The 25,495-nt window shown below is 32.6% G+C and overlaps 1 protein-coding gene across 1 annotated transcript; it reads left to right on the top strand.

Annotated features, from left to right (window-relative positions):
* Positions 1-16,891: 16,891 nt before the first annotated feature.
* On the top strand, positions 16,892-19,125 carry LOC145012256 (GDSL esterase/lipase WDL1-like). Its single transcript, XM_078971051.1, has 6 exons — positions 16,892-17,047; positions 17,437-17,514; positions 17,626-17,766; positions 17,906-17,982; positions 18,083-18,220; positions 18,756-19,125. Exons 1-6 carry the CDS (start codon positions 16,937-16,939, stop codon positions 18,904-18,906), a joined length of 696 nt encoding a protein of 231 aa, XP_078827177.1. The 5' UTR covers positions 16,892-16,936; the 3' UTR covers positions 18,907-19,125.
* Positions 19,126-25,495: the final 6,370 nt, after the last annotated feature.

The raw sequence follows: 25,495 nt of genomic DNA, 5'->3' as shown, positions 1-25,495 counted from the left end.
AGGTCCACAATTGAACATGCGAGTCCAAATCCCACAACTAATTCCTTTAAGGGAAAAATACAATTTTCCCCTTCCATAGTCCAAAACCCTAAATCTTGACCAAAGGTCAGAAGTCAACAAAATTCAACTGCCCTGCACATATGTTGGCCATACTCCTTTTTATGCGAGGCATACAACTCAAATCAGCAACCAATCGGGAACAGGCTTGGCTACGTGTGTTGTAGCTAGGAGTACCCCCTACATACTCTACCTGATCCATATTTATTAACTTTTATGTCTTAATTAGTTAAGACACCTATCTCAACATCAGATCTGACCATAATCATGTCTTAACCCATAAAGTCACCCACTTTTAGCCTTTGTATGGCTAGAAAGGACCCAATACACAAAACTCTAACTTCCATCACACTCTAAGTCGGTTAACTTATGCACTGACCAAAGGAAATGATCAAGCAACCATTTTTCTGAATCTGCAAGACCTAGAACACATGAAAGAACAACTAATATGCTCTGGAGTACTCCATAGTCACAAAGGTCCAAGATTTGAGACAAAAAGCTCAAAAATCTCATCTATGGAGATCTAGAAGGAAACACATATGGTGTAAACTTTATACCTTCAAAATACGCACAAGATGAAGTAGTTTCTTGATCCACAAACTTGTAAGCAAAATTGGATGTTACATCAAATGATTGAAGAGGTAATCAATCCGTAGAAGTGGGAAACGGTTCTTCACTATCAACTTGTTCAATTCCCGATAATTAATGCACATCCGGTGTGAACCATCCTTCTTCTTGACAAACAAAACTGATGCTCCCCGCGATGAACTACTTAGTCTAATGAACTACTTTCCTAATAGCTACTAAATTTGTGATTATAACTCTTGCATCTCAGGTGGTGCCAATCGATATGGTACCTTGGCAATCAGAGTTACACCTGGAACAATATCGATCCTGAACTCCACCCACTTCTAGAGAAGCACATCGGGTAACTCCTCTGGGAACACATCAACAAACTCCCTCACAATAAGCACATCTAAAACTAAAAACTCCTTCCTCACCTTGGTGTCAACCACATATGCAAGGTAACCTATAGAACCGTGTTGCAGATACTGTTGAGCCTTTGCGGCAGAACAAAATTCTAATCCAATCCTGGTACCCTTTCCATAAATAACCAGTTCTCCCCACTTAGTGTTCGAACTACCACCGCTGACCCTCACAGTCAATCATAGCATGGAATCTTCTCAACCAATCCATTCCTACTATCACACACATATCCCCCATGGGAATAGGAATCAAATTAACTGGATAAGGAACCCAACAAATCTCCAAGACACAACCCTAATAAACACTCGATGCGAAACACCATGTCAGTTGATGATGGAAACTTGCAACAGACACTCCAACTCTCCAAGAGTCAACCCATACTAGAAGACTGAGATACAAAAGACCGACCTGCACCAGAGTCAAGTACCTTCTAAGTATACTACAAGTATACTACCATCTTATCTCCAAAATTTGACAACCATCTTATCTCCAAAATTGGAAAGCTCTCTAGTCTCGCACCCTTGCAGCAATAACAATCGCGGTAGCTGCAGCAACAACCTCATAAAGTGCAGCATATCGATCATCGAAAATCTCAATCATAGTAGTCTTAATAGCCCCAAAAAACTCTGGGATAGATCTCCAGATAACAATAGCCACCTCAGCTGTAATCATCTCTCATATCTGATCATCAGTCAATCTTGGTCTATCCTAGCCACTCGCTCTCGATCCGAAACCTGATCCCCTCGTGAATACCATACTAAAAATAAACCAGAATATAACAGGAGTTTCACAATTCATGTCATCATAACCATCCCGGAAAAATGAACCCCTTGGGGTTTGTACCTTCTTTGCTATGTGTATGGGTGTTGTGCTTCCCGTGGTACGAGCCCATACTACCTAAAACAAGTACAACAACCATGATACATATACATCCTATGCTAGCTCTATTGAGAGTAACTAAACATTCCTCATCTGGTCGGCTGCTTACACATATACTCATCCATGAAGTTCCACCAACCCTACAGCCACTCATGTATTCTAATCATACATAACACCGGATCCTATAGACAGTCGAATACTTGATTCTACCTTGAGACCATAACCAGAAAATGAACAAGATAAAAGGCCAAATCAAACATTCTCATGTTATAGAATCTTAGTTATGAAAACTATAATGCACACTAAGAAACTACAGTAATGATGTCAATTACATACAAGAAGACCTTCCAAGCTATTAGGCATCATACATCAGGCAATTCTCTCATTCAATTCCTAAAGATCCCTAGCCTATCTCTAGCATGCAGTTATATCATGATCATCATAAGCAAAAAATAGTTTTGGTAACTTGGGTTATACATTCTGCTCCGATTGATCCTACACATCACGCCCTTCTTTGGTTTCCTTTGAAAACGACTTTTGAAAACTTATTTTGGATTACTAGTGGCACAAAATATTATGTTATATTTTGTGATGATTACTCTCATTTTTTGTTGGTGTATCCATTATGTGTAAAATCTAATGTCTAATCTAAATTTCTTCATTTTCATTTGTTTATTCCCAATCAGTTTCAAACAAATATAAAAGTTTTTCAATGTGATAATTGTGGGGAATATGTCAACTCTACTTTTCAAAATCCATGTGACACTAATGGCATTCAATGGATACAGTTTTTATTACTTGTCTTGGGTTTACTATTAGAAAATGTGATTCCTCATTGATTATCTATAAATAGGGATCACATATAAGATACTGCCTACTTTATATGGACATCATTGTTCTTACCGGGTCTTCTTTATAGCTTCTGTCACATATCATATCATCTCTTGGCTCCAAGTTTTCTATAAATGATCTTGGTAAATTAAATTATTTTTTGGGTACCTCTGCTACTTGTACTTTGGATGTTCACTTCTTATCTCAGAAAAATATGATCATGAGATTCTTGCTTAAGCTTCCATGCTTAATTGTAAACCCGCCTCTACACCAACTGACTTGTTTGCTAAATTTGATGGATCCAACCGTCTGATGTTAAACCCTACGTTATATCCTAGTCTTGCAGGTGCTTTACAATATTTGATGCTTATAAGACCTGACATCACATATACGGTACAACAAATCTGTTTCTACATGAAATATCCTATAAATCCTTATTACACGACTCTCAAGCACATTGTTCGTTATGTTTGTGGCACTATTGATCATTATCTTCAAGTGTATAGTTCTACTAGCCATGATATTATTTCTTACACTGATGCTGACTGGGTCGGTTTCCCAGTTTCTACGAGATCCACATCCAGTTATTGTGTGTTCTTAGGGAACAATCTATTGTCCTGGTCACCTAAACGTCAAAACTCTATGTTGCGTTCCAGTGCCAAGGCAGAATATCGATGCGTTGCTAATGCCATTTCTAAGACATGTTATATTAAAAATCTTCTTCTTGATGTAACATCCCATTTTCATGGAAAAGAAATTTTCATTTTTATTTAAAGGGGAACTTCTCAAGTTAAAAAAAACATTTATTCTCAATTACATTTAATAAAATCAAAGTATTATGATGAATGGGAAATTCACAACGCTGCTGATGAGTTTGTACAATCCTACATTTGCCTTCCTGTAATCAACAATGATACCTGAAACCATAACAATTGGGTAAGCATAATGGTTAGTAAGTTTCCCCCAAAATAACCTATAAAATACACATACAAGAATGCATCAGGTCTACTCAGCCTTCGGGCTGGAATTCCTGAGGTTTATTGGCCTACCGCCTCAACCCAACTACTCTCCTAGAGCCTCCTTGTCTACAGCTTACAGTTGGCTTGCACCGGGTATCTTGGCCTACAACACAAAGCAGAACCACATCAACCCACCACTACCAAATTTCGACATATAAAAAATCAAGGATCAAATAGGCAAATAACATACAGAATGATCAATCATACAACTCACTACTGCTTACTAGTCCTCTCACAACATAGAGTCCCACTACCAGCTAGCCTCTATGAAATGCATAACCATATGTACCCAGAGGTGAGATAGCCACTCGAACATATGATCCTACTCTAGAGCCACAAACAAACAAGGAACATGCAAGAAATCCTAGATCAGGAGTTCTCAGGATATCCTACATGACCACAGACAGTCCTTAGGGTACTCCCCTAAATGATAACTAGCAAGTATAGATAATATACAAATCCAATAGTACACTATAGCATAATGACATACTATATAATAGGACACCAATCTAACAGATCACTATAGCATAGCAACATACTACATAAAAAGATATCGATCTAACATATCACTACATTATAACAACATACTAAGTATGAACAATCCAAGGAATGCATGATCGTATATATTCAGATGTGAGATAGCTACCCGGACAGGTGGTCCTACTCTAGAACCACAACCAAACAAGAAACATGTAAGAGAGGCTAGACCAAGAGTCCTCAGTCTATTCGGTATGACTCCCTAAGGTATCCTTCTAGTGACAGATAACCAAAATTAGTGTGGCCGACTTTGGTGCCTTCTACCCACGGTACAATGAGGCGAAACTCACCTGAAATGAAGAAACCCGAGAACACCGTGATATACTCCCTGCTACAGTGCATGATCCCATGGATCGAATAACATCATAACCAATAAAATTTTAATCACTAATCAAAACCCTCAAGTTTGACCTAAAGTCAAACTTGGTTAAAAGGTCAACAGTCAATGGAGTCAACAAAAGTCAAAGTCCAAGGTTGGTTGACCAAGGCTTAACTATAGATCAAATAACCTAAAGTCATGTTTGGTCAACCCTAGCCAAAGTTGGAAAAATCAAAAGTCAAACTTGGTCAACACAGTTGAGTACGCCCAATGTACTCAACTCATATGCCCTGCTTACACAATTGTTAACCCAAATATGATTTGGTTGACTCAATATGCCCGGTTTACCTAGGTTATGCCTAACGTATGCTTCATGTACTCCATTCATCCATTGAGAGCTTATAACTTAATCCATTTTGCTCAAATTCCAGATCCAACCTTAAACTAACACCCTTAAACATAAATATTCCAACTTTATGGTCTTGCATTCCCAATAAGTGATTAATGTCCAAATTCCTATGTTCTTAACCTACTAAGACCCTTTAACACATGCATAGGACAAATATCACCTCAAAGATCACATTTTTATGCTTCAAGACACTTCCAAACATCTTAAAGGACAACCTAAAAGGATTAGAGTACCACATACCTATAATATGAAGATCATGGGACCAAAAAAACCACAAATATAATGCTAACATGCTCGAAATGAAATCAACATCAAGTTCTAAATTTTTTAACTCCAGGGAGTCAAAAGATGATGGAATCCTAGATCCAAAGTGTTCCACTCTTCGAGGGCGATCTTCTCTTCCAACTTAATCCTTCATGGAGACCAAAATATATATAAAAGCTGAAAAATGCACTTGATAGGGTTATGGTTGGCTAAGGGATGATTTTCCAGATGGAGGTTGAGGAGGGGAAAGGCGGCTTAAGCCATAAAGATGAATATAGTGCTCAAATTCTTAATCATTAGGGTTTGTCCTAGCTAGAGTATGCTCGTCATACTCAAGTAGGCACGCCCCTTTTTCTAATTTTCCACACAGGTCCCTTTCGCAACCAAATCTTACTCCAAGGGTTACAAAAGTAATATTGAAAATCGAGGTATTGCAATTCTCCCCCACTTAAATTGAATTCGGCATTTCAAAAAGAAGCTCAAGGTGGATGATTCCTTAGCTAATTATAAATCATGTCTTGTTGCTAATGGTTGTAATCAAAGACTTCGTATAGATTATGACGAGACATTTAGCCCTATTGTCAAGCCTGTATCCATTCGTACTATTTTGAGCATCGTGTCACCCAATAGTGGCCCATTCAACGGGTTGGCATGAAGAATGCATTTCTTCATGGTCATCTTCATGAGACGGTTTACATTAAGTAGCCTCCTTGTTTTCGAAATTACTCTAGACTTGATCATGTGTGTCGTCTTCGACGATCATTATATGGTCTCAAATAGACTCTACATGCTTCGTTTCAACGGATTACTATTTTTATTACCTATCATGGGTTAGCTAACAGAAAATGTGATTCTTCAATGTTTATCTATAAATAAGGATCACATATAACATACTTCCTTCTTTATATGCACAACATTATTCTCGTTAGGTCTTCTTCATAGCTTCGTTTGCATATCATATCGACTCTTGGCTCCAAGTTTGTTATAACTGATCTTGATGACTTAGATTATTTTTTGGGTATCTCTATTACTCGTACTTTGGATGGTCACTTTATATCTAAGACAAAATATGCTCATGAGATTCTTTCTCGAGCTTCCATGCTAAATTGAAAACCCAACTATATACCATCTGACTTGTCTATTAAATTTGATGGATCGAACCCTCCAACGTTAGACCCTATGTTATATCATAATCTTGTAGGCTCCTTACAACATTTTACATTCACGAGACCTCACAAAAAATATATGATACAAAATATCTATCTTTACATGCATGGTTCTCGGGAGTCACGTTACATGGCTCTCAAGCGCATTCTTCATTATGTCCATGACGTTAATGATCAATGTATTTTACTACTCATGATATTATTTCTTACACTGATGTTGATTGGGTCGGTTGTATAGCTTCTAGGAGATCCACATCTGGTTATTGTGTATTCTTATGGCACAATTTGTTGTCCTGGTCATTTACACGTCAAAACACTATGTCTTTTTCCAATGCCGAGCCATAATATCGAGGTGATACTAATGGCATCTCTGAGACATGTTGGATTCAAAGTCTTCTTCTTGAGCTATAGTTTTCTACACATCGTGCCATTATCGTTTATTATCCCAAGAAGTTCTAGATATGATTGAGGCTAATAAAATACCCTAAAACATAAATCTTTTTCTTTAAATAACATTAAAACCCTAAAATTTTTGTGGGCTTTGGGTTGCACAGTTCACACGTCAGTAAAATATATTCTTACCTTGAGACGACTCTCACATCGTGACATATTTTTGTCACCTCGTCCGGCCAGACTTTTACAAACCCAGAATTTCTTGCGAACTCCGCACACTTTTTCATGAGAATGTTTTTTAAAATAAATGACTTACGACATTAAGTTGGTCATATGAAATCGTATTAAACAAATCTAGAAATAGATGTGCACACACGAAAAGTGCATATATATGCATGAACGTTAGAAATGCATTTCTTTCTAAACTAATAACCGATATATATATATATATATATATATATATATATATATATATATATATATATATATATATATATATATATATATATATATATATATATATATATATGCACATTTTTTCAAGGTTTATAGTTTTATTTATTTTATTGCGAATACACTTCTATATTACCGACTTAATGCCCCAAATTACTTTTTTTAAGAAAACTTACACGGAAAAGTTTGTGCAATTCGTGGGAAAATATAAATTCATGAAAGATCCATATATATATATATATATATATATATATATATATATATATATATATATATATATATATATATATATATATATATATATATATATATATATATATATATATATGCACATTTTTTCGAGGTTTATAGTTTTATTTATTTTATTTTATTTTATTGCGAATGCACTTCTATATGACCGACTTAATGCCCCAAATTATTTTTTTTAAGAAAAAAACTTACACGGAAAAGTTTGTGCAATTCGTAGGAAAATATAAATTCATGAAAGATCCTTTTATATATATATATATATATATATATATATATATATATATATATATATATATATATATATATATATATAGTTAGGATATTTATCGAACCCATATTTTCCCTGAAACTCTGCGAATTGTTTTGTGTGATTTTTATTAAAGTGACTTAAGGCATTAAGTCGATCATCTAGAAGTGCATTCAAAGAGTGTCTTAAGGCCATCAGTCACGTTTTTTAAGAAAAAAATTCTCACGAAAAAGTTTGCATAGTTCACGGGAAAATATATGTTCGTGAAAAATCCTAACCCTTTATATATATATATATATATATATATATATATATATATATATATATATATATATATATATATATATATATATATATATATATATATATATAAAGAAAGGCAAATGAATTTATGGGAAAATATTTATCCAACAATTCCAAAAATAATTGAAAAGTTGCCAACAGAAAATATAATCTAGTAAATGAATGAAAGGTTCTAAACTAAATGGATAAATTATTCTTTACTATTACACTACAAGAAATACAGTCATTATCAGCATTACCAATAGCAACAACGGCTACCTTTAATGGCGACATATCAAATTATCGCCGCTAAAGGTAGGTGTCGCCGCTATTGATGTCGCTGCTAGTGGTCCATGACACAGATTCGCGCTTTCATGGTTTGGTAATTTAAGACTGTTTGTAACGATGTGAAATTTCAAAACAAAATTTTCATTTCTTAAAACATGTTTTCAACCAAATCAAGCCATAATAATCAAATGTATCATATCATAATACAAAACATATCAAATCCCAAGATCATAAAATAAATCCTCCGTCAGTGTGCACAGATCACGCCGGCGCCTTCCCACGGTTCTCGCTAGTACCTGAAACACATAACACAACAACTGTAAGCATAAATGCTTAGTGAGTTCCCCAAAAAATACTACTTACGCACATACGCCTTTCCAAGGCACGACCTTCCAGTCCATGTGTCACAGGGGACTTCCGTCCTGACCCGGTAAACCTTCCGGTCCTACCCGCGTCGACCTTCCGGTCCACATCACAATGCCTTCTGGCCCATAACATAATGCCTTCCAGCCCATATCAAGCATATCATACATAGCACATACAAACGGTTAACTTAATTATATTTAATGCATACAGCTCATAACATATCCGACCTTCCGGTCACATATAGATACCCTTCCGGGTACAGTATAGTGAGAAGACTCACCTCGTAGGAAGGCTAGAATCCCACGTGCTCGCTATCTCCGAGTCTCGAAATGAAGACCCAACCCCGCCTAATCATAAAGAAATATCATTCTAATTAATATAGGCTTCCAAAACTAGGCTACACCCTTTTCATTATCCCACAGAGGGGTAAAAGACCATTTCACCCATCCTTGACTCAAAGTCCACATGTTGACCAAAACCCTAAAAGTCAACAAAAGTTAACAGACCACAGTACGCGGGGCGTACATCGATGAATGAAAAGGGAGTTATGCCCAGCGTAAGTCCCAGATTCAGCCCTTACGTTGCGCGTAAGTCTCCACCCCTTACGTTGCGCGTACTGGGAGTTACGCCCAGCGTAAGTCCCAGATTCAGCCATACCATATTTTTTTGTCTTAAATTGTTAAGACACTCCTTCAACTTCCATATTTGGCTCTCTTTAAGTCTCCTAACCCACAAATCGGAACCTTTAAGCCTTGGCATGGCTGTAAAGGCTCCTACACCCTTTGATACCTTTCTTTTCACCTCCAAAGATCTAGATCTCATGCATGGCTAAATATTTACGTCCAAGATTACATTTTTATGAACATACAACTCAAATAGACCTGGAATATGATAGATCTAAGCCAATAGAGACTACTTGCTCATAAAGTCTCCATCTTTGGGACCAAAAACCTTAGAAATTGGTCCAAGAAGCATACCATAAGAACTACAAGGCAAGATGTGAACTTTTTACCTCAGGAAGAAGCTCCAACCTTTGTTATCCACGTATCTACACTTGTCCACCAACTTCTAGCATCCACAATGGACTCCTCTTCTCTTTTGCTACCTCGAAATAACACCTTGAAGCTTAGAACACCCACACCCAAGCTATAAACGAAGGAACAACTCTCTTAGGGTTTGTTTCTGAAGGATGGTGGCTGAGGGACAAGGCCATCTCATTCCTTTTATAGCCATCAAGCCAAATTAGGGTTTTGGATCTGGACCGGTTACGCCCGGCGTAACCTTAGGTACGCCCAACGTACCCGGGTGACAACGCGTTCAATTAGGCGCGCGAGTACGCGCAGCATACTCTTTGTATGCCAGCGTACTCGACTAACACAATGGCCAAAAATGACAATTATTAAAAGATGAAGGGCTAAATGGTTGAACTTGAATTTCGGGTTGTTACACTGTTCGATTGTCTTTCTAATCGAGTGGATAGGGTACTCGTGGAATGTACAAAAGCAATACCGACGACAAAAGTCGCCGCTAAAGACCTAACCGATTCATCGTTAATTGTAGAATAAATGATGCAACAATGATTCCTCTTAATTGTCGCCTCTATTGATAGAAGTTGCCGCTAAAGCCAAAATTGTCGCCGATAAAGCAGTCACCACTAAAGGTCGACACAATTAACCAAAAAAAAACCCACACCATATTCCTTTTCTCTTCTATTCACTTCCATCTCGTTTCCATTGTTTTTTTCTTTCATCATCTTCGTCGATTAACATAGAAGAAGATACTGGTGGTCAAAGTTGAGATTGACCGGTAAGGCTCCTATGTTTCTGGCGACGGGCGGTACTTTCCACTGACAATAGGTGATTCCAACAAAAGATTCCTTTCCCTTTTTTCTTGTAACATCGATTTTTATCTTACTTTAGTGATTAATTAGAAAATATTTTTATTATCAGTTTTTGATTGACTTTCCTAGCCCCCACCGGCGACCACCACCACCACTGCACCATTTCTTTGATTTCCACCACCACAGGTTCTATTTACTTTTATTTATTTTAAAATTTGAGTTTAGTTGCAAAATATGTGTCATTGCATAAATTATATGAAAATTAGCATATATTTTATATATGTATGTGAATTATGTAAATTTGGTGTATATATGTGAATGTATATGTGTTAGGTGTATATGTTGTTTATGAATGTGAAATATGTGTATGTCGTATAAGTAGGATATTATTATCTATATATGGGAAAGTATGTGTATATTTGGTAAGAGTAGGATGTTATTATGTATGTATCTGAATGCATGTGTGTTTGGTGTATATGTGATATATGAATGTGAAATTTGTGTATTTGATATAAGTAGGATGTTAATATCTATCTATGTGAAAATATATGTGTATTTGGTATAAGTAGGATGTTATTAAGTATGTATGTGAATGTATGTGTATTTGGTATATATTTAGTATATGTATATGAAAGTATGTGTATTTCATGCTTTTATGTACTATGTGAAAGTATGTGGTTTTGGTATAAGTAGGATGCTATAATTGGTGTGTGTATATATATATATATATATATATATATATATATATAATTTTTTAAAATACAATGTTATAATTGAAAATATATACATACATACATACATACATACATATATATATATATATATATATATATATATATATATATATATATATGATGGAAAAAAGTATGTGTATTTGATGTTCTTATATATTGTGTGAAAGTATGTGGTTTTGGTATAAGTATGATGTTATAACTGGAAAAAAAACAAAAATAAAATTTTATAAAATTGTTTAAAATACAATGTTATAATTGGAAATATATATATATATATATATATATATATATATATATATATATATATATATATATATATATATATATATATATATATATATATATATATATGATGGAAAAAAAGCTAATCACTAAACATATATCAAATTATTAATTTTGATTTATTTAATATAAATGTTTTCTATAAATGTGTGTAAAATCGTTGGATCTTTGATTTTGATTTAACATTAATAATTTTTGGTGTTACAAAGACTTAACATTAAACTAAAACTCCTATTCTCTAACCTTGGAATATAATTTTTTTTTAATATTAGAATGAGAAAAATGCTATTAGATAATTTAATTCGTATGTCCTCCTTGATTATTAATTGTTGTATATTTATTTTACTCTATTACAAAGCAACATTATACTAGTGAAAGCATATGTTGATTGAAGTAAGCAACTTGATATCTCCAACAAGCAACTTGTTATCTCAAACGTCCATAAATGTTGTGTTTTGGCAAATGCTTTTTGAGGGAAGAAAACTCATAAAGTGATGCTTGTGAAATAAAACGAAGGTGAAGAAAATTAGAAATTCAAGGCAATGTTTTTTTTAAAAAAATAACATGATGAATAGATTCCAAGTTAGTCATGACACACAACGCACAACACAAATTTTGGGTTTTAGCGGTGGGTGAGAAAGACAAGAAATATTATGGCCACTTAGAAGAGATTATAGAGTTGCAATATCCACATGATTATTCAGTTGTACTATTTCATTGCAAGTGGTTTGATAATCGAACATAAGTTATTTCTAGTTATAATTTCACCAGTATTGACACACGACGCGAAGCATACAAAGATGATCAACTCATATATGTTTCACAAGCCAAACGAGTGTTCTATATCAAAGAGCCTTCTCGAAAAAACCAAAACGATAACCATCGGTGTGTTGTCGAGCTTGTTAATCATCGAAATATTTGTGATCTACCATCGAACGATGATCCTGTCCAACTTCCTTACAATGACTCTATCCAAAATGTTGACAATGGCTCACATGAAAATGTTGACAATGTCGACGTACTTCAAAATATCTATTCATTTGATGCTCCACTTTTTCTCGATTTCAGCATGTACTTTCAAAACATTCCTAGAGTCGATGTTGATGTAGGAAGTCCAACTAAAGTTCCTCTGCCAACTGGTAGAGTCAATGATGCTTCTGATTGCAAGACTGATTACGATGAGACTGATTTTGATTATGATACCGAAGAAGATATTGAAGGATATGAGGAAGATCCTGATTATAATAGTTCTCATGTAATGCGTATTTGTAATATGAACTTTATTTGGATTTGTAGTTTAAATAGAAATGTTTATTCCTATGTAATGTGTATTTATAATAAAAATATTATCTATATATCTTATAATTTTTTAGGAAATGATGTCGATACGGATTTTGTTTGTGTACACTATGGCTGTTGTTATGGGTCGTGGACACGGGGGTGATGGAGCTGAGGACCCACATTACCCAGGTGGTAGAGGTGTTGGTCATCATGAGCAGGACCATAAGTCTTATTATGAAATTTTTATTTAGTTATTATAAATTAAATCGTTTCTAAATTTTTTTAATTATATTTGTAGTTGAGAAACATAGGAAAGTCCAAGGCAAAGCCAAAAGTATTATGCTTGAAAGAGCGCTCTTACAGAATAAGGGTAAACCAAATTCAAATAGATTACAATAAGGATATGACATATGGATCCTGTACGAGATCCGAAAGACATATTTGCATGAGAAGTTGGAAAAATAATGTGGCAGATGGTCCCTTTTGATAAATGGACTTTGAAAAAAAGTTCACATTGCAATAAAGGATAGAATCATACAACATTTAAGGATATATTATTTATATAAAAATATTTTATATGTTTAATTATGAATGGTTTTTACTTGGTTAAATTTTTTTTGTAGACAACGTTTGATTTAGATCAGATGTACTAGGATCCAAAAGCTCATCTGTTGACAGAGAGTTTTCAACCAGCTTTGTTAAAAGGTTATCAAGAGCGTAAAGCTGATGCAAAAGAATATTTTATGTAAGCAGAAGGGTAACAGGATATCTTGAGAGTAATAGCCAACCCTCCATATGGTATGGATGTTGATAATTGGAAGAAAACAATCGAATATTTCTAAACGGACGAACACAAAATTTCTTCAGCAAGGAACAAAATAGTCTGAGAAATGCAAACGAACGTAAGATCATAGGAGGTCGAGCTCGTATAGTAGTACCTGCTATAAGAAGCTAAGATACAATACATGTAATTAATTATTTAAAATATAATCTACTTTTTCATGTTAAACAGAAGCTTAAGAGAGTGGATACATTTCACAAGGCTCATACCGATAGGGATGGTCTATTTGTTATTATCAAGGCGGAACAACAATACGTAAGTATTTAATTATAATTTTATCAAATATCTAAGTGTTTATTTATAGTTAATTGTTAATCATTTTTGGGAAATATAGAATCGGTTAGTGGAAGAGCTCTTAGAACAAACACAAGGGCCAGAAGGTAAAAGAGAGTTAACATTAACTAAGAAAGAGATGCTTTCGAGAATATATTTGGATAACGATGTGGCTATATTTTAGAGGCATCGACCCAAAACCTTCTGCTGTCCTGCCGATTTCACAGCCATCACAAGCATCACCACAATCATCACAACCATTACAGGTAAAACAAGATTATTTAATATCAATAAATCCATTTTGATTTGGTAATTTTTGTTTGTGGTGATTATTTTCTAAAAGCCTTGGTAATTGTTTCAATAAATGCATGTTGATTTCCTACTTGTGCTTTTGTCCCAAGTGCAAGAAATAGCAATGTACTTTGGTTTGTTGTCTCTAGTTTAAAAATAGCAATGTACTTTGGCATCATAAAATGCATGTTGATTTGGTAATTTTGGTTTGTAGTGATTATTTGCTAAAAGAATTGTTAATTGTGCTTTTGTTCCAAATGCATGAAATAACAATGTACTTTGGTTTTTTTACTCTAGTTTAAAAATAACAATATACTTCGGCATCATAAAATGCATGTTGATTTAATAATTTTGGTTTGCGGTGATTGTTTGCTAAAATCTTTGTTAATTGGCTTTTTGTCTCAAGTGCAATAAATAGCAATGTATTTTGGTTTTTTTTCTTTAGTTTAAAAATAACAATGTACGTTGTGATCATAGAATTCACATTGATTAAGTAATTCTTGTTTGTGGTGATTATTTGCTAAAAACTTTGTCAATTGTGCTTTGTCCCAAGTGCAAAAAATAACAATGTACTTTGGTTTTTTGTCTCTAGTTTAAAAATAGCAATGTACTTCAGCATCATAAAATGCATGTTGTTTTGGTAATTTTGGTTTATGGTGACTATTTGCTAAAAACTTTGTTAATTGGGCTTTTGTCCTAAGTGAAAGAAATAGCAATGTACTTTGGCATCATAAAATGCATGTTGATTTGGTAATTGTGTTTTTGTTCCAAATGCAAGAAATAACAATGAACTTTTGATATATCTTGTATTTAAGTGTAAGAAATAGGAATGTACGTTGGTAGTTCTTGTTTATGTTTGATAATTTAACTTATAAATTTATATATGTTGTTATTTATTATGTAGTTGGAAAATCTTCAGGTAATACTCAACGACGCGACATGTAGGGAGGAGATTTATTTGTATGTTACACTTGTTGTCATGCTTTGCTATATGTTAGAATTGTAAAACTTACTTTGCTACTTATCAGAATTGTAAATTAAACTTTTAGTTGTTTTATATTGGTATGGAATTCATTATAACATTATTTGGTATATAATTGGATGTTATGTAATTTTTTTAACATTGTTATGTATCGGTTTTTTATACCAAAAATCGTTGATTAAAAAAAATTAAAAAAATAAAAATGCTATTACTGGCAACACTGTTACCTAGCAACGGCGGTAGTAGCGGCGACTTCATCATTAGCGGCGACACAAAGCAATACCGGTGACAGGAGCATTAACGTCGACAATTCTTTTTAGTAGCGACGATCTGATCAATAGCGACAAAGCGGTAGCCGTGACTTTTTAGCGACGACACGTCGTCGCCATTGCCTTTACAGATGATTAGCAAACTCTTTACCGGCGACTATTGTCGTCATTGCCTTTAGAGACGATTAGCAAACTCTCATCTGTATAATGTTACCAAATACAACCAAACTTAATTGATGGTTATTTGTATTACCAATATGTATTTAAGTGTAATGGATTAATTTGTTGACCAAATATAATCTCGATAAACATTAAGCAAGTTAGGATGATGGGGGAGTGGATACTTTTTGAATTTGTACAATATTCAAACTAGATTGTCATTTAGAAACGAAGCCCTTGAACAAAGGGGGTCCGGGCGCAGCCCCCTGAAAGCGGGGTTGGGGGTGGGGGGGTCCAAGGAGTAGAACCGCTAGCTAGGGTCAAGCCGATTTTTGTGACAGTTTGACTGTTGCAACTATCATCTGGCAGTTTTGATAATTTTAGAACAGAAAACTGATTTGTGATGGTTTTCAGCCAAAGGTGGTTTATAACCATCATTTGGTCATCATTTTCTGGTACACAACAAAAGCATACCATTTATCATTCTCTTTTCTTATCTCTTAACTTTTTTGAGTATTATCAAATTGAGATTTCGAGAGAACTACCGAAACTACTTTAATTTGAAAGTGTTCATCATGATTCTCAGAATGTCAAGTGTTTTCTTACCCGAAATTTCTAACGTTAACCTCCTTTTCAAATATCCTGCAGCAGTTACTTTTCCAATATTCAAGTAGCATTTGAACTTATGAATGTACCAAAAGTTTTCTTTCCTCCGTGGGATAAGAGCAAAATAAGAAAACTATTAATTTTCTTAACCAAAATGATTCTCTTAAATAATTGTTTATTTTGTGATATTTTTTCATCTTGACCATCTCATATGAAAGATCAGGGTTCAAGTCTCTATGGAGACATAAGTGGTTATCTAGGAGTTGATAGGTTAGTTTGCCGTTTCAGAAGAAAAAAAAAAAAAAAAAAAAAAAAAAAAAAAAAAAAAAAACACTTCTTATTCATTTAGATATCTCAACTACTATCCCTATTTTTATACATACATAATCTTAATAGAAGCTTAGCCGATTAAATGAGTAAACCAATTATTTAAATACTATGATTTACTAATAATCAAATTAATCATATGAATTGACTCCAAAATAAATATACTTCTTCTACAGTTGGTGTTAGGTGGCATATGGTCTACACTTCCACCCTATAAAATCCAAGCGTGATACCCCCCACAACACAACACTTTACACTTGTTACCTGCGGAAGTGATCTGAGGTTAATTAGTAGAGCTTGAAACAATGGTCGGACCAGCAAGGCCACAGTTTGTGTTGTTCGGTTCTTCAATCGTTCAATTTGGCTTTCTCCAAGAAGGTTGGGCTGCGGATCTTTCACACTATTACGCTCGCAAGGTTGGATTTTAAATCTGATTTATATTTCTTATATTTATATTCTTATAAACCACTTAATTATCCATGATATTATAAACTAGCCCAATAACCTCATAATCAACTCAAAACCATGACGGAGTGCATGGAAGTTATTTGTAGCTCACAACTTAAGGCTCAAACTTGTCATTAATTCAGCACATCTCTTAAAAAGTTGATATATAATCCATTAGGATGGTCAGATGGCATCTGGGGTTGGTTTAGAATCATATGATCTTATAAAGAGTAAATTACATTCTTTTATTAAATCTTACGACGCATATTAAATGTGATTAGTTATTCGATACTTGTATCATGTATTTGTTAATTTCTGTACATAAATCTCTTTGATCACTTGCAAATGATATATATAGGCAGATGTATTCATGCGAGGATATTCTGGTTGGAATTCAAGGCAAGCTCGTGAAGTAGTGGAGCAAGTTTTCCCAAAGGTACTTTCTTCGGTTTAGTTGTCAACTTCAAAACAAATTCATATTGTTATTTCCCATTATTTTTTTTTTTTGAAAATAGCATTCTTGTTTTAATTTTATTCTCGTTTTCAGGATGATCCGGTAAAACCATCGCTAGTGATTGTTTATTTTGGAGGTAACGATTCAGTACTTTGTGATCCAGATGTCCCAAATTCTCATGTACCACTTCATGAATATGTTCAAAACATGAAGTACATTGCTACCCATCTACAGGTAAATTTTCACATAATTAATATATTTTGATATATTAACATATAATTATCTTTTACTAGTATTAATAGAAAGGCACATAGTATACATCCTTAAGTTAATTGATTTAAAAATATTAACACAACCTACTCTTTCTTACCAGAGCCTTTCAGAGACCACACGCCTAATATTTCTTACTGCCCCTCCTGTGAACGAGGAACAAATGAAAGAAGTTCTGGGGTGATTATATATTATTATCATAAGTTTTATTTTATCATTTAATATTCCTTCTAATTATCAATTCTCGTTTGATCTTACAACTGTTTTTGTATAAAACCAGTATTGAGAATCGCAAAAACGAACAGTGCGGAATATACTCTGATGCTTGTCTAAGCTTATGCAAAGAAATGAATATAAAGGCTATTGATCTTTTCAACTTAATTCAACAACGACCTGACTGGTTGACAACCAGCTTTCTGTAAGTATATATGCTTTATTTGTTCCTAAATTTTAGTTAATCTTTTCATTTTATTAGTGTGTGTTTAGACAAGTATGTTCCTACTTCTTTTGTTATCTTATGGACTTAATATGGACATGACCTAATATATGGTATTTCTTTATTATTAAAAAAATGGACTTAATAGAAAAAACAAAAAAAAATGAGCTTGTCCCATTAAGCCCATAAGAGCAATGTACATAAGTTTTGCTTACCCATCCTAGTAACATGCTCGCATTAACTTTTTGTTAGAACATGAATTTGAAGAAAGGGTAATTCAATGATTTAAATTGATTTATTTTTATATCAATGACAAAAGCAATATTTTATTAAAAAATAACGCTTTATCATAAAATTAAGAACCGGAACCAGATTTTGGAACCAAGAGTCAGTTCCAAAGCCGATCGAGTATCAGTATCAGTATCAGTATCATTTCTGCGGCCTCAGTCTTGTTGCATAGCTTATTGAATACAAACACTTGATATATTGTCTAATATAATTGTGTTCATGATGACAGAGATGGGATACATTTTACAGCAGCTGCAAGCGCAACAGTGGCAAGTGCGATACGACTAGCAATTTTTCAAGCTGACTGGACACCGAGTTTGCGTTGGGATTTATTGCCTACGGAGTTTGATGTCACTGTTGCTGCCAGTGCAGTAGGGTGAGATCTGTTAAGTTTTGTTGAAGAAAATGTAAGGTTTAATGACAAAAATAATGTTTAGTAATGTTGTGGGTTTATGTATTTTTCTTCCCTATTGTTGATTTGGGTTATGTCTTTGCCTATGAAGTTTGCTGATTGGTCTTGATGGCAATGCCACGACGGATATGTGAATAAGATCTGTATTTTAAATTTGTCTAATAAAATTTGAATTTGTGCGACAAAAGTAAGGTTTTTGGTATGATGTTAGTTTATGTTGTTTTTATTCATAGTCATATGAGTTAATCTATATCTGGTAAGTAATATATGAGTTAATACCACTATATAAAATAGAATATCTTTGTATCTTTTAGCATACTTATCCTCCTATCTATAATAAGTGATGACATATATAAATTTTAATAAAATTAATAATATTTTAATATATTTGTCATCATCAAGGTTCTCTCGTTGATTGATTTTGAGTTGATTGATTTTGAGTATTCTGTATGCAATATAAAAATGGACCTTTAAATATAATTTTTTAATATATCTGAATTTTGTTAATACTGTGATAAGTAGTTAAATTAGAGAAAAAAGCAAATGCGCTTATGATTTGCTTACCAACAAAGAAAAAATAGAAATTAAATTTTTATGTGGCCTACGCTTATTAATAATAATAATAATAATAATAATAATAATAATAATAATAATAATAATAATAACTTATTTAACTCGTAGTTGAGTTTAGTGGGAACTATGTTAGTGAAGAAAAAATTTACATTTTCAAATTATTGGCAAATTGGTAGAAGTGAAATTATTAGCAAAATGATAAAGCATGTGATGGATACATATTATAGATTCGATCCTTAGTCTACTGGATTTTGAATAGACTTAGCAAAACATGACATGACACTAAAACGCGACACGAAATTGGAGCATTAGGATCAGAGATTTCGACACGTTTATGTAAACGGGTTGATACGACACAACACGGTAATTAAACAGTTAGGGTTAGGGTCAAGACTTTCAATTCAAAGATAACTTGAATAGGACCCGTTTAATTATATATTATTTATTATAAATTTCATATTCTTATAAATATATTAAATGTTATAAACTTGTAGTGGACCAAACTCAATAATTAGAAATAATATTCAAATTTTCAAAATTACTTAATTTTAATCATCCTCACCACCTATCCCTTTTGTTCCCCAACTTTAACTATTTTCATTTTTCCTTCTAAACTTACTATAAATTTTTTGAGTCCATCTCATAACTCCAGTATTGTTTCACTTTTTTCTTTTTGCCTCCACAACTCTTACTTTCTAACCTTTAAAATATTTCAACTCGACATGACACAACATATTTACAAGGTCTAAACCTTCACCCGAAACCCGACTCAAAACCAACACGAAAATAAACGGGTTGATACGACACGATAATTAAACGGGTCGGGTTAGGGTCACGCCCTTTCAATGTGTTTAATGTCTTGAAACGACACGAATCTAACACTACACGACACGTTTGTCAGGCCTAATTTTAAAAATATAATGCTAGAGGGAGTGGTGTTACACTCCCACATGAAACTGCAGTGTCACGTAAACCCCACGTCACCATTTACCACAAAAGTATGGTTTCATACCACACTTAACGAATGGTGTCACACTCCTTTAATTATTTTTATTTTTAAGTAAATAAAATTTTTAGTTTCAATTAAAAAAAAAAGATTCCATTAATTAAAAAAAAAACACTACATTACTTAAAAACATGACATTAAAAAAATCATAGGAAATTAGAAAATAAAAAACTAGAAAGCTTAAAACCTACAATATAAAAAAAATCAAATAATTAAAAACTTGGAAAACAACTACACATTAACCACGATTTCACGTCTTCCTTCATTTGCAAAATAACTTGAACCGCATCCCTGGTCAAAATCGACGTGTCAATCGATAGCACTCTCATGTCATTGTCTCTTTGTTTTAGACTCTCTCTATTCGAAAGAAATTGCAAAAAATTATCCATTCCATGTTTTATGCATTGCACATTCTCGCCCCTTTCTTTCAATTCATCTGATTTCGACACTTTGCCCTTGTATTTGTTTTTTGTTTTGTAGTTGTGATTGTGTTTGTGGAACAAACTCTAGTTGGGAAACAAAATCAAAAAACATCAAAATCTTGGTCAAATTGTGGTTGTTGGATAGGTTGCGAAAAATAGAGAAGCATACCGTCGTAGTGGTAAAAATGAGAGGAATAAACCGGTTGATTGAGTGAAGGTCTTGGAGTTGTGGTTTTTCTAGTGAGTGTTTTTTTGTTGGTTGGAGTTTTGGAGGATGATATTTTTGTGGATTTTAAAATAGAAAAGATGGTAAAAAAAAAATGTTTGTGAGTGTTTTTGGTTAATTTGATAAGGTATTTATAATATTAATTAAAAATTTTAATTTGTTTGAAAAATGACCGTTTGCAAACGGTAACCATGAGGACCAATGAGACTCAAGGAAGAAATGCTCCCCTGGAAGGCCGTAGTTCAGCCTCAGCCGCACCTGGACCGCACCCATGGGGCGGTGTTTGTGATGATGTGGCGAATGGAGTGCGGCTTGGACCGCACCCACTCCGTCTGGCCTAACAAGTGTGTGGGCTAGGCAATTGATTTACCATAGGTTTGTCAAATTAATTACGTGTGTGTGTATCTATGCAGTTATCGCGGTCAAATTTTCAATAGCGGTCACATGCCGCTATTTGAGATCGCGGTTATCGTGGTGATATAACGGTGATATAGCGGTTTTTTAATATTACGTATAATTTATAATTTTATATTATATTTATATAGAAGTTATATATATTTTAGTATTAATACTATAAGTTTATATAGAATTAATATCGTAAACCTAAAAAGTCATATAAAAAGATAACATAATATTCTATTATGGTAATATGGAAACTAGGTAGTGCCAAAGTGTCAAATAGAGTTTAATTGTATTGCTCGTGTTCAATATCGTATTAGTAGGTCATTGTTGATATAAAGAGTTAAGTCCCAAGTCGTAGCCTCATAGGTGTGATTCGATTTATAAAAAGCATTAATGGAGTCCGACCATAGTAGTTCAAGTTGTCATGAGTACAGAAAGAGATGAGAAAGAGAGTTGTCGGTAGACGTAGTTGCTTTTAATGCTTTTAGTTATGTTAGTTGTTTGGGCATTATAAAATGAAAGTGTAGTGAGATCATTAAAACTAGTTTTTCATTGACAAAGTAACCAAATGACCCGAAATGTGAATGAAAATGGAATAGCGCCCATAGCGCCGCTATAGCGGTTATTGAAATAGCGGTAAATAGCGGTGAATAGCGCTGCTAATAACGGTACCGCGAAATAAAAACACTAAGATGAAAATAGCGGTTCCTGACCTCCGCAAAACGCTATAGCGCGCAATTGATAGCTTAGGTGTGTGTGTGTATATATATATATATATATATATATATATATATATATATATATATATATATATATAAAAGAATAGTTTTATTTCCTTTTGACCATGTGCCATCTTATTAGGTATTTTAATTAATGTCATGCCACTTGTTAACCTATTGACTGTCTATTTTAAATTTCTCATTCTAATTACATTAAATTAATAACATTAGAATAAAAATTAAAATAAAATTAATACATATTATAAGGTGATATGATTTCCTGTATTTATTTAAATCAACGATTATAATTTTATATAACTAAAAAAATATATCTGAATTAATAACTTATTTAAAATAATTGAATAATAATTTTGATTTTTTACTATGAAAGTTTAATTAATTTTATAACTATGGTTCTCATAGGTTATTAATATATATATATATATATATATATATATATATATATATATATATATATATATATATATACCATCAAATGAGAATCCCTAAAGATTAAGAACCTAAGAACCATTAATTTTAAACTTATTTTCCAATATTTTGAATTTTTAAAAGTTTTTATAAATAACAAATAGATAGAAGGGCATAAAGGTCTTTTTATTAAACCTATTGCATAAGTCCAGATCTATTAGTTTAGATATGGTTCCTTTCTATCACAATTTTTCAAAAACCAAATAATATCCTCTCATCTATTTCAACCACTTCTAATGAAGACCACCACAACCACCACCACCAATGGCATCATCACCACCGCCGATGGCCGAACCACCAACCATTACTTTCTTTTCTTGTCGTATCTTCGTATCATTGAGAATAATACCTAAATCTATTGTCGGAATTTCAGATCTGAAACTTCTAATTTCTCGCCTCCACCATTGCTCTGGTGAACCATCGTTGTAGTTGACGTCGAACCACCATCAGCATCGTCAAGTGCCTTTAGTTCCATTTTCTCTCAGACAACCTCTATGAACATCGTCAAACTGCCACATAAACTTATACTTTTCTCTTTAAACCACCAGAAAATATCATATCTAGATCTAAATTGTCGGAATATCTCAGATTTAGAGAGGAATCGGTGAAATGGACCACCAAATGCAACAATATCTCAGATCTGAAACCATATCCCCGTTTACCGGTCATTGTTTTAGTAAGAAGACAAATTTACAGAACTTGTCTTTTAGAGAGAAAGATAGAGGTAATATTTTAATATTATTTTTAATTTATGTCAATGTTATAATGCTAGATACTTGATTTCTATTCAACTAAATCCTAGCTTAATGACTTTTATCTTTTTATATAAAGATATTATTTTTAAATTGTTTTTAAAAAAATAAAATCCACCGATTAATATGCATCGCGTCATGTTGTGATTATGTTTTTTTCTTTATATTTGATTGATCTGTTTTTCATTTTTCTATTATTTAAAATTTAATAAATATAATAAATAAATAATAGTTTTATATTATAAATTGGTGACATGGTATTATATTAACCTACTAAACTATATATTGATTTATGGATGCATAAAAATAAACATAACATAGGAATTGACATTTTATTTATTTTTTTCTATTATTACAACCTAGGAGCTAGTATAGTATACTATTAAAGTATTGTTAACTAAATAACGGAATTAATTTTTCTTCTTATAATATAAGCATCTTCTATTATTACTTTTGAACTATAAATTATACATGTTATGAGTTTGATTTTTCAAGAATATATCATTATATTATAATATAATCCTCTTCTATTCTAAAAATTTTGCTATGTCTTTGATCCACGAGATAAAATATAGTTTATTTTGATCGTTTTTTTTCCTTCTGTTAAGGTGTGAATTTAATATTTAAAACTCTAATTTGTTGTTTGGTTTCGTTAGTCTTAGTTTTAGCTGCTATTAAGTTGTGAATCTAAGTTTGTTTTCTTATTTGTTATAATATTACATAAAATATTAAATTGTGAATCCACTATTATTAAGTTGTGAATAAATGCTTGTTTAGTTATTTGTTATAATATATGCATCAAATTGTTATGAACAGTTTATGTTTCATGATTGTTATGATGTGAATTGAATTTGGAATATGGGTTATTATGTTAGTGTTTTTTCAAATAATGTGACTTTTTTATGTTGTGAATTGTGATGTTTTAGTGTTTCAACTATTGTTTAGTTCTGTTAAAATAAGTTTTAACTAAGAATGGATGAATTAATATGTTTTTAGTCTATACATACTATGAATGAGAGTTGATTAAAAGAGTTCATAACTCTCATTCATAAAAAATAAAGAATGTTTCAACTATTGTTTAGTTCTGTTAAAATAAGTTTTAACTAAGAATGGATGAATTAATATGTTTTTAGTCTATACATACTATGCAAGGTGTTTATGAAATGTTTCAAAAAAATAAAGAATGTTTTGAAGCAGTATATACTATGAATGAGACTTCTAAACTACTTTGTTAAACTGTGAATTAAGGTCTTGAATGTATCTTTTTTGTGTATTAAACTATTGATTCATTATATTAAGCTCTGGATTTAGGGTATTAAAATGTTGATTGACTTTATTAAGTTGTGAAATGATTGTACTAAAATGTGAATTAATTGTATTAAACTGCAAATTGACCGTATTAAGTTGTGAATTTATTGTATTAAGCAGTGAATTTTTTATGAATTCTTTGTTTGGTTCTGAAATATGAGGTGAAAAAAACAGTATACACGAATCTAATTTTATCTATTTTCGAATAACGTATGCAAACTTCGATTTTTGAATATTTGTGTATATAAACTTTGAATGAAACACTAGGTGATAGATCTAATGGTATAAATATAAGTTTTAAGTTGAAAATATGATTGTGAATGTATAGTTATTGTGTATTAAATAGTGAATTTATCATATTAAGATGTGAATTTTGTGTACTAAACTGTCACTTGACAGTATTAAATTGTGAATTGATTGTATTAAACTCTGAATTTTTAATGAATATTGTGTTAAAATTTAACTTATTTATTTATGAATGTTTGTATTTATTACCTTGTAAATATGTAAATTTTTTGTGTTGTATAAATATGTTAAAATATATTAGTTTCTATTATTATTTTGCGTTAAACTTTGAATTACAGAATTAATTGGTTTATTAAATTAAGAATATAATATGTACAAATATGATTTGGGGGGAAAGATGGTTGCTACAATGAC

This window comes from Lactuca saligna, chromosome 8 (assembly GCF_052625555.1).
Source record: "Lactuca saligna cultivar CGN05327 chromosome 8, ASM5262555v1, whole genome shotgun sequence".
NCBI classification, from domain to species: domain Eukaryota; kingdom Viridiplantae; phylum Streptophyta; class Magnoliopsida; order Asterales; family Asteraceae; genus Lactuca; species Lactuca saligna.
The sequence above is the reverse complement of the archived record's forward strand: the minus strand, read 5'-3'. Positions and strand labels throughout refer to the sequence as shown.

Coding starts and splice junctions, on each gene's coding strand:
- LOC145012256 (XM_078971051.1), top strand. CDS start 16,937: ATGGTCGGACCAGCAAGGCCACAGTTTGTGTTGTTCGGTTCTTCAATC. Junction 17,767..17,905: donor ACATTGCTACCCATCTACAG/GTAAATTTTCAC, acceptor CTTTCTTACCAG/AGCCTTTCAGAGACCACACG. Junction 17,983..18,082: donor CAAATGAAAGAAGTTCTGGG/GTGATTATATAT, acceptor GTATAAAACCAG/TATTGAGAATCGCAAAAACG.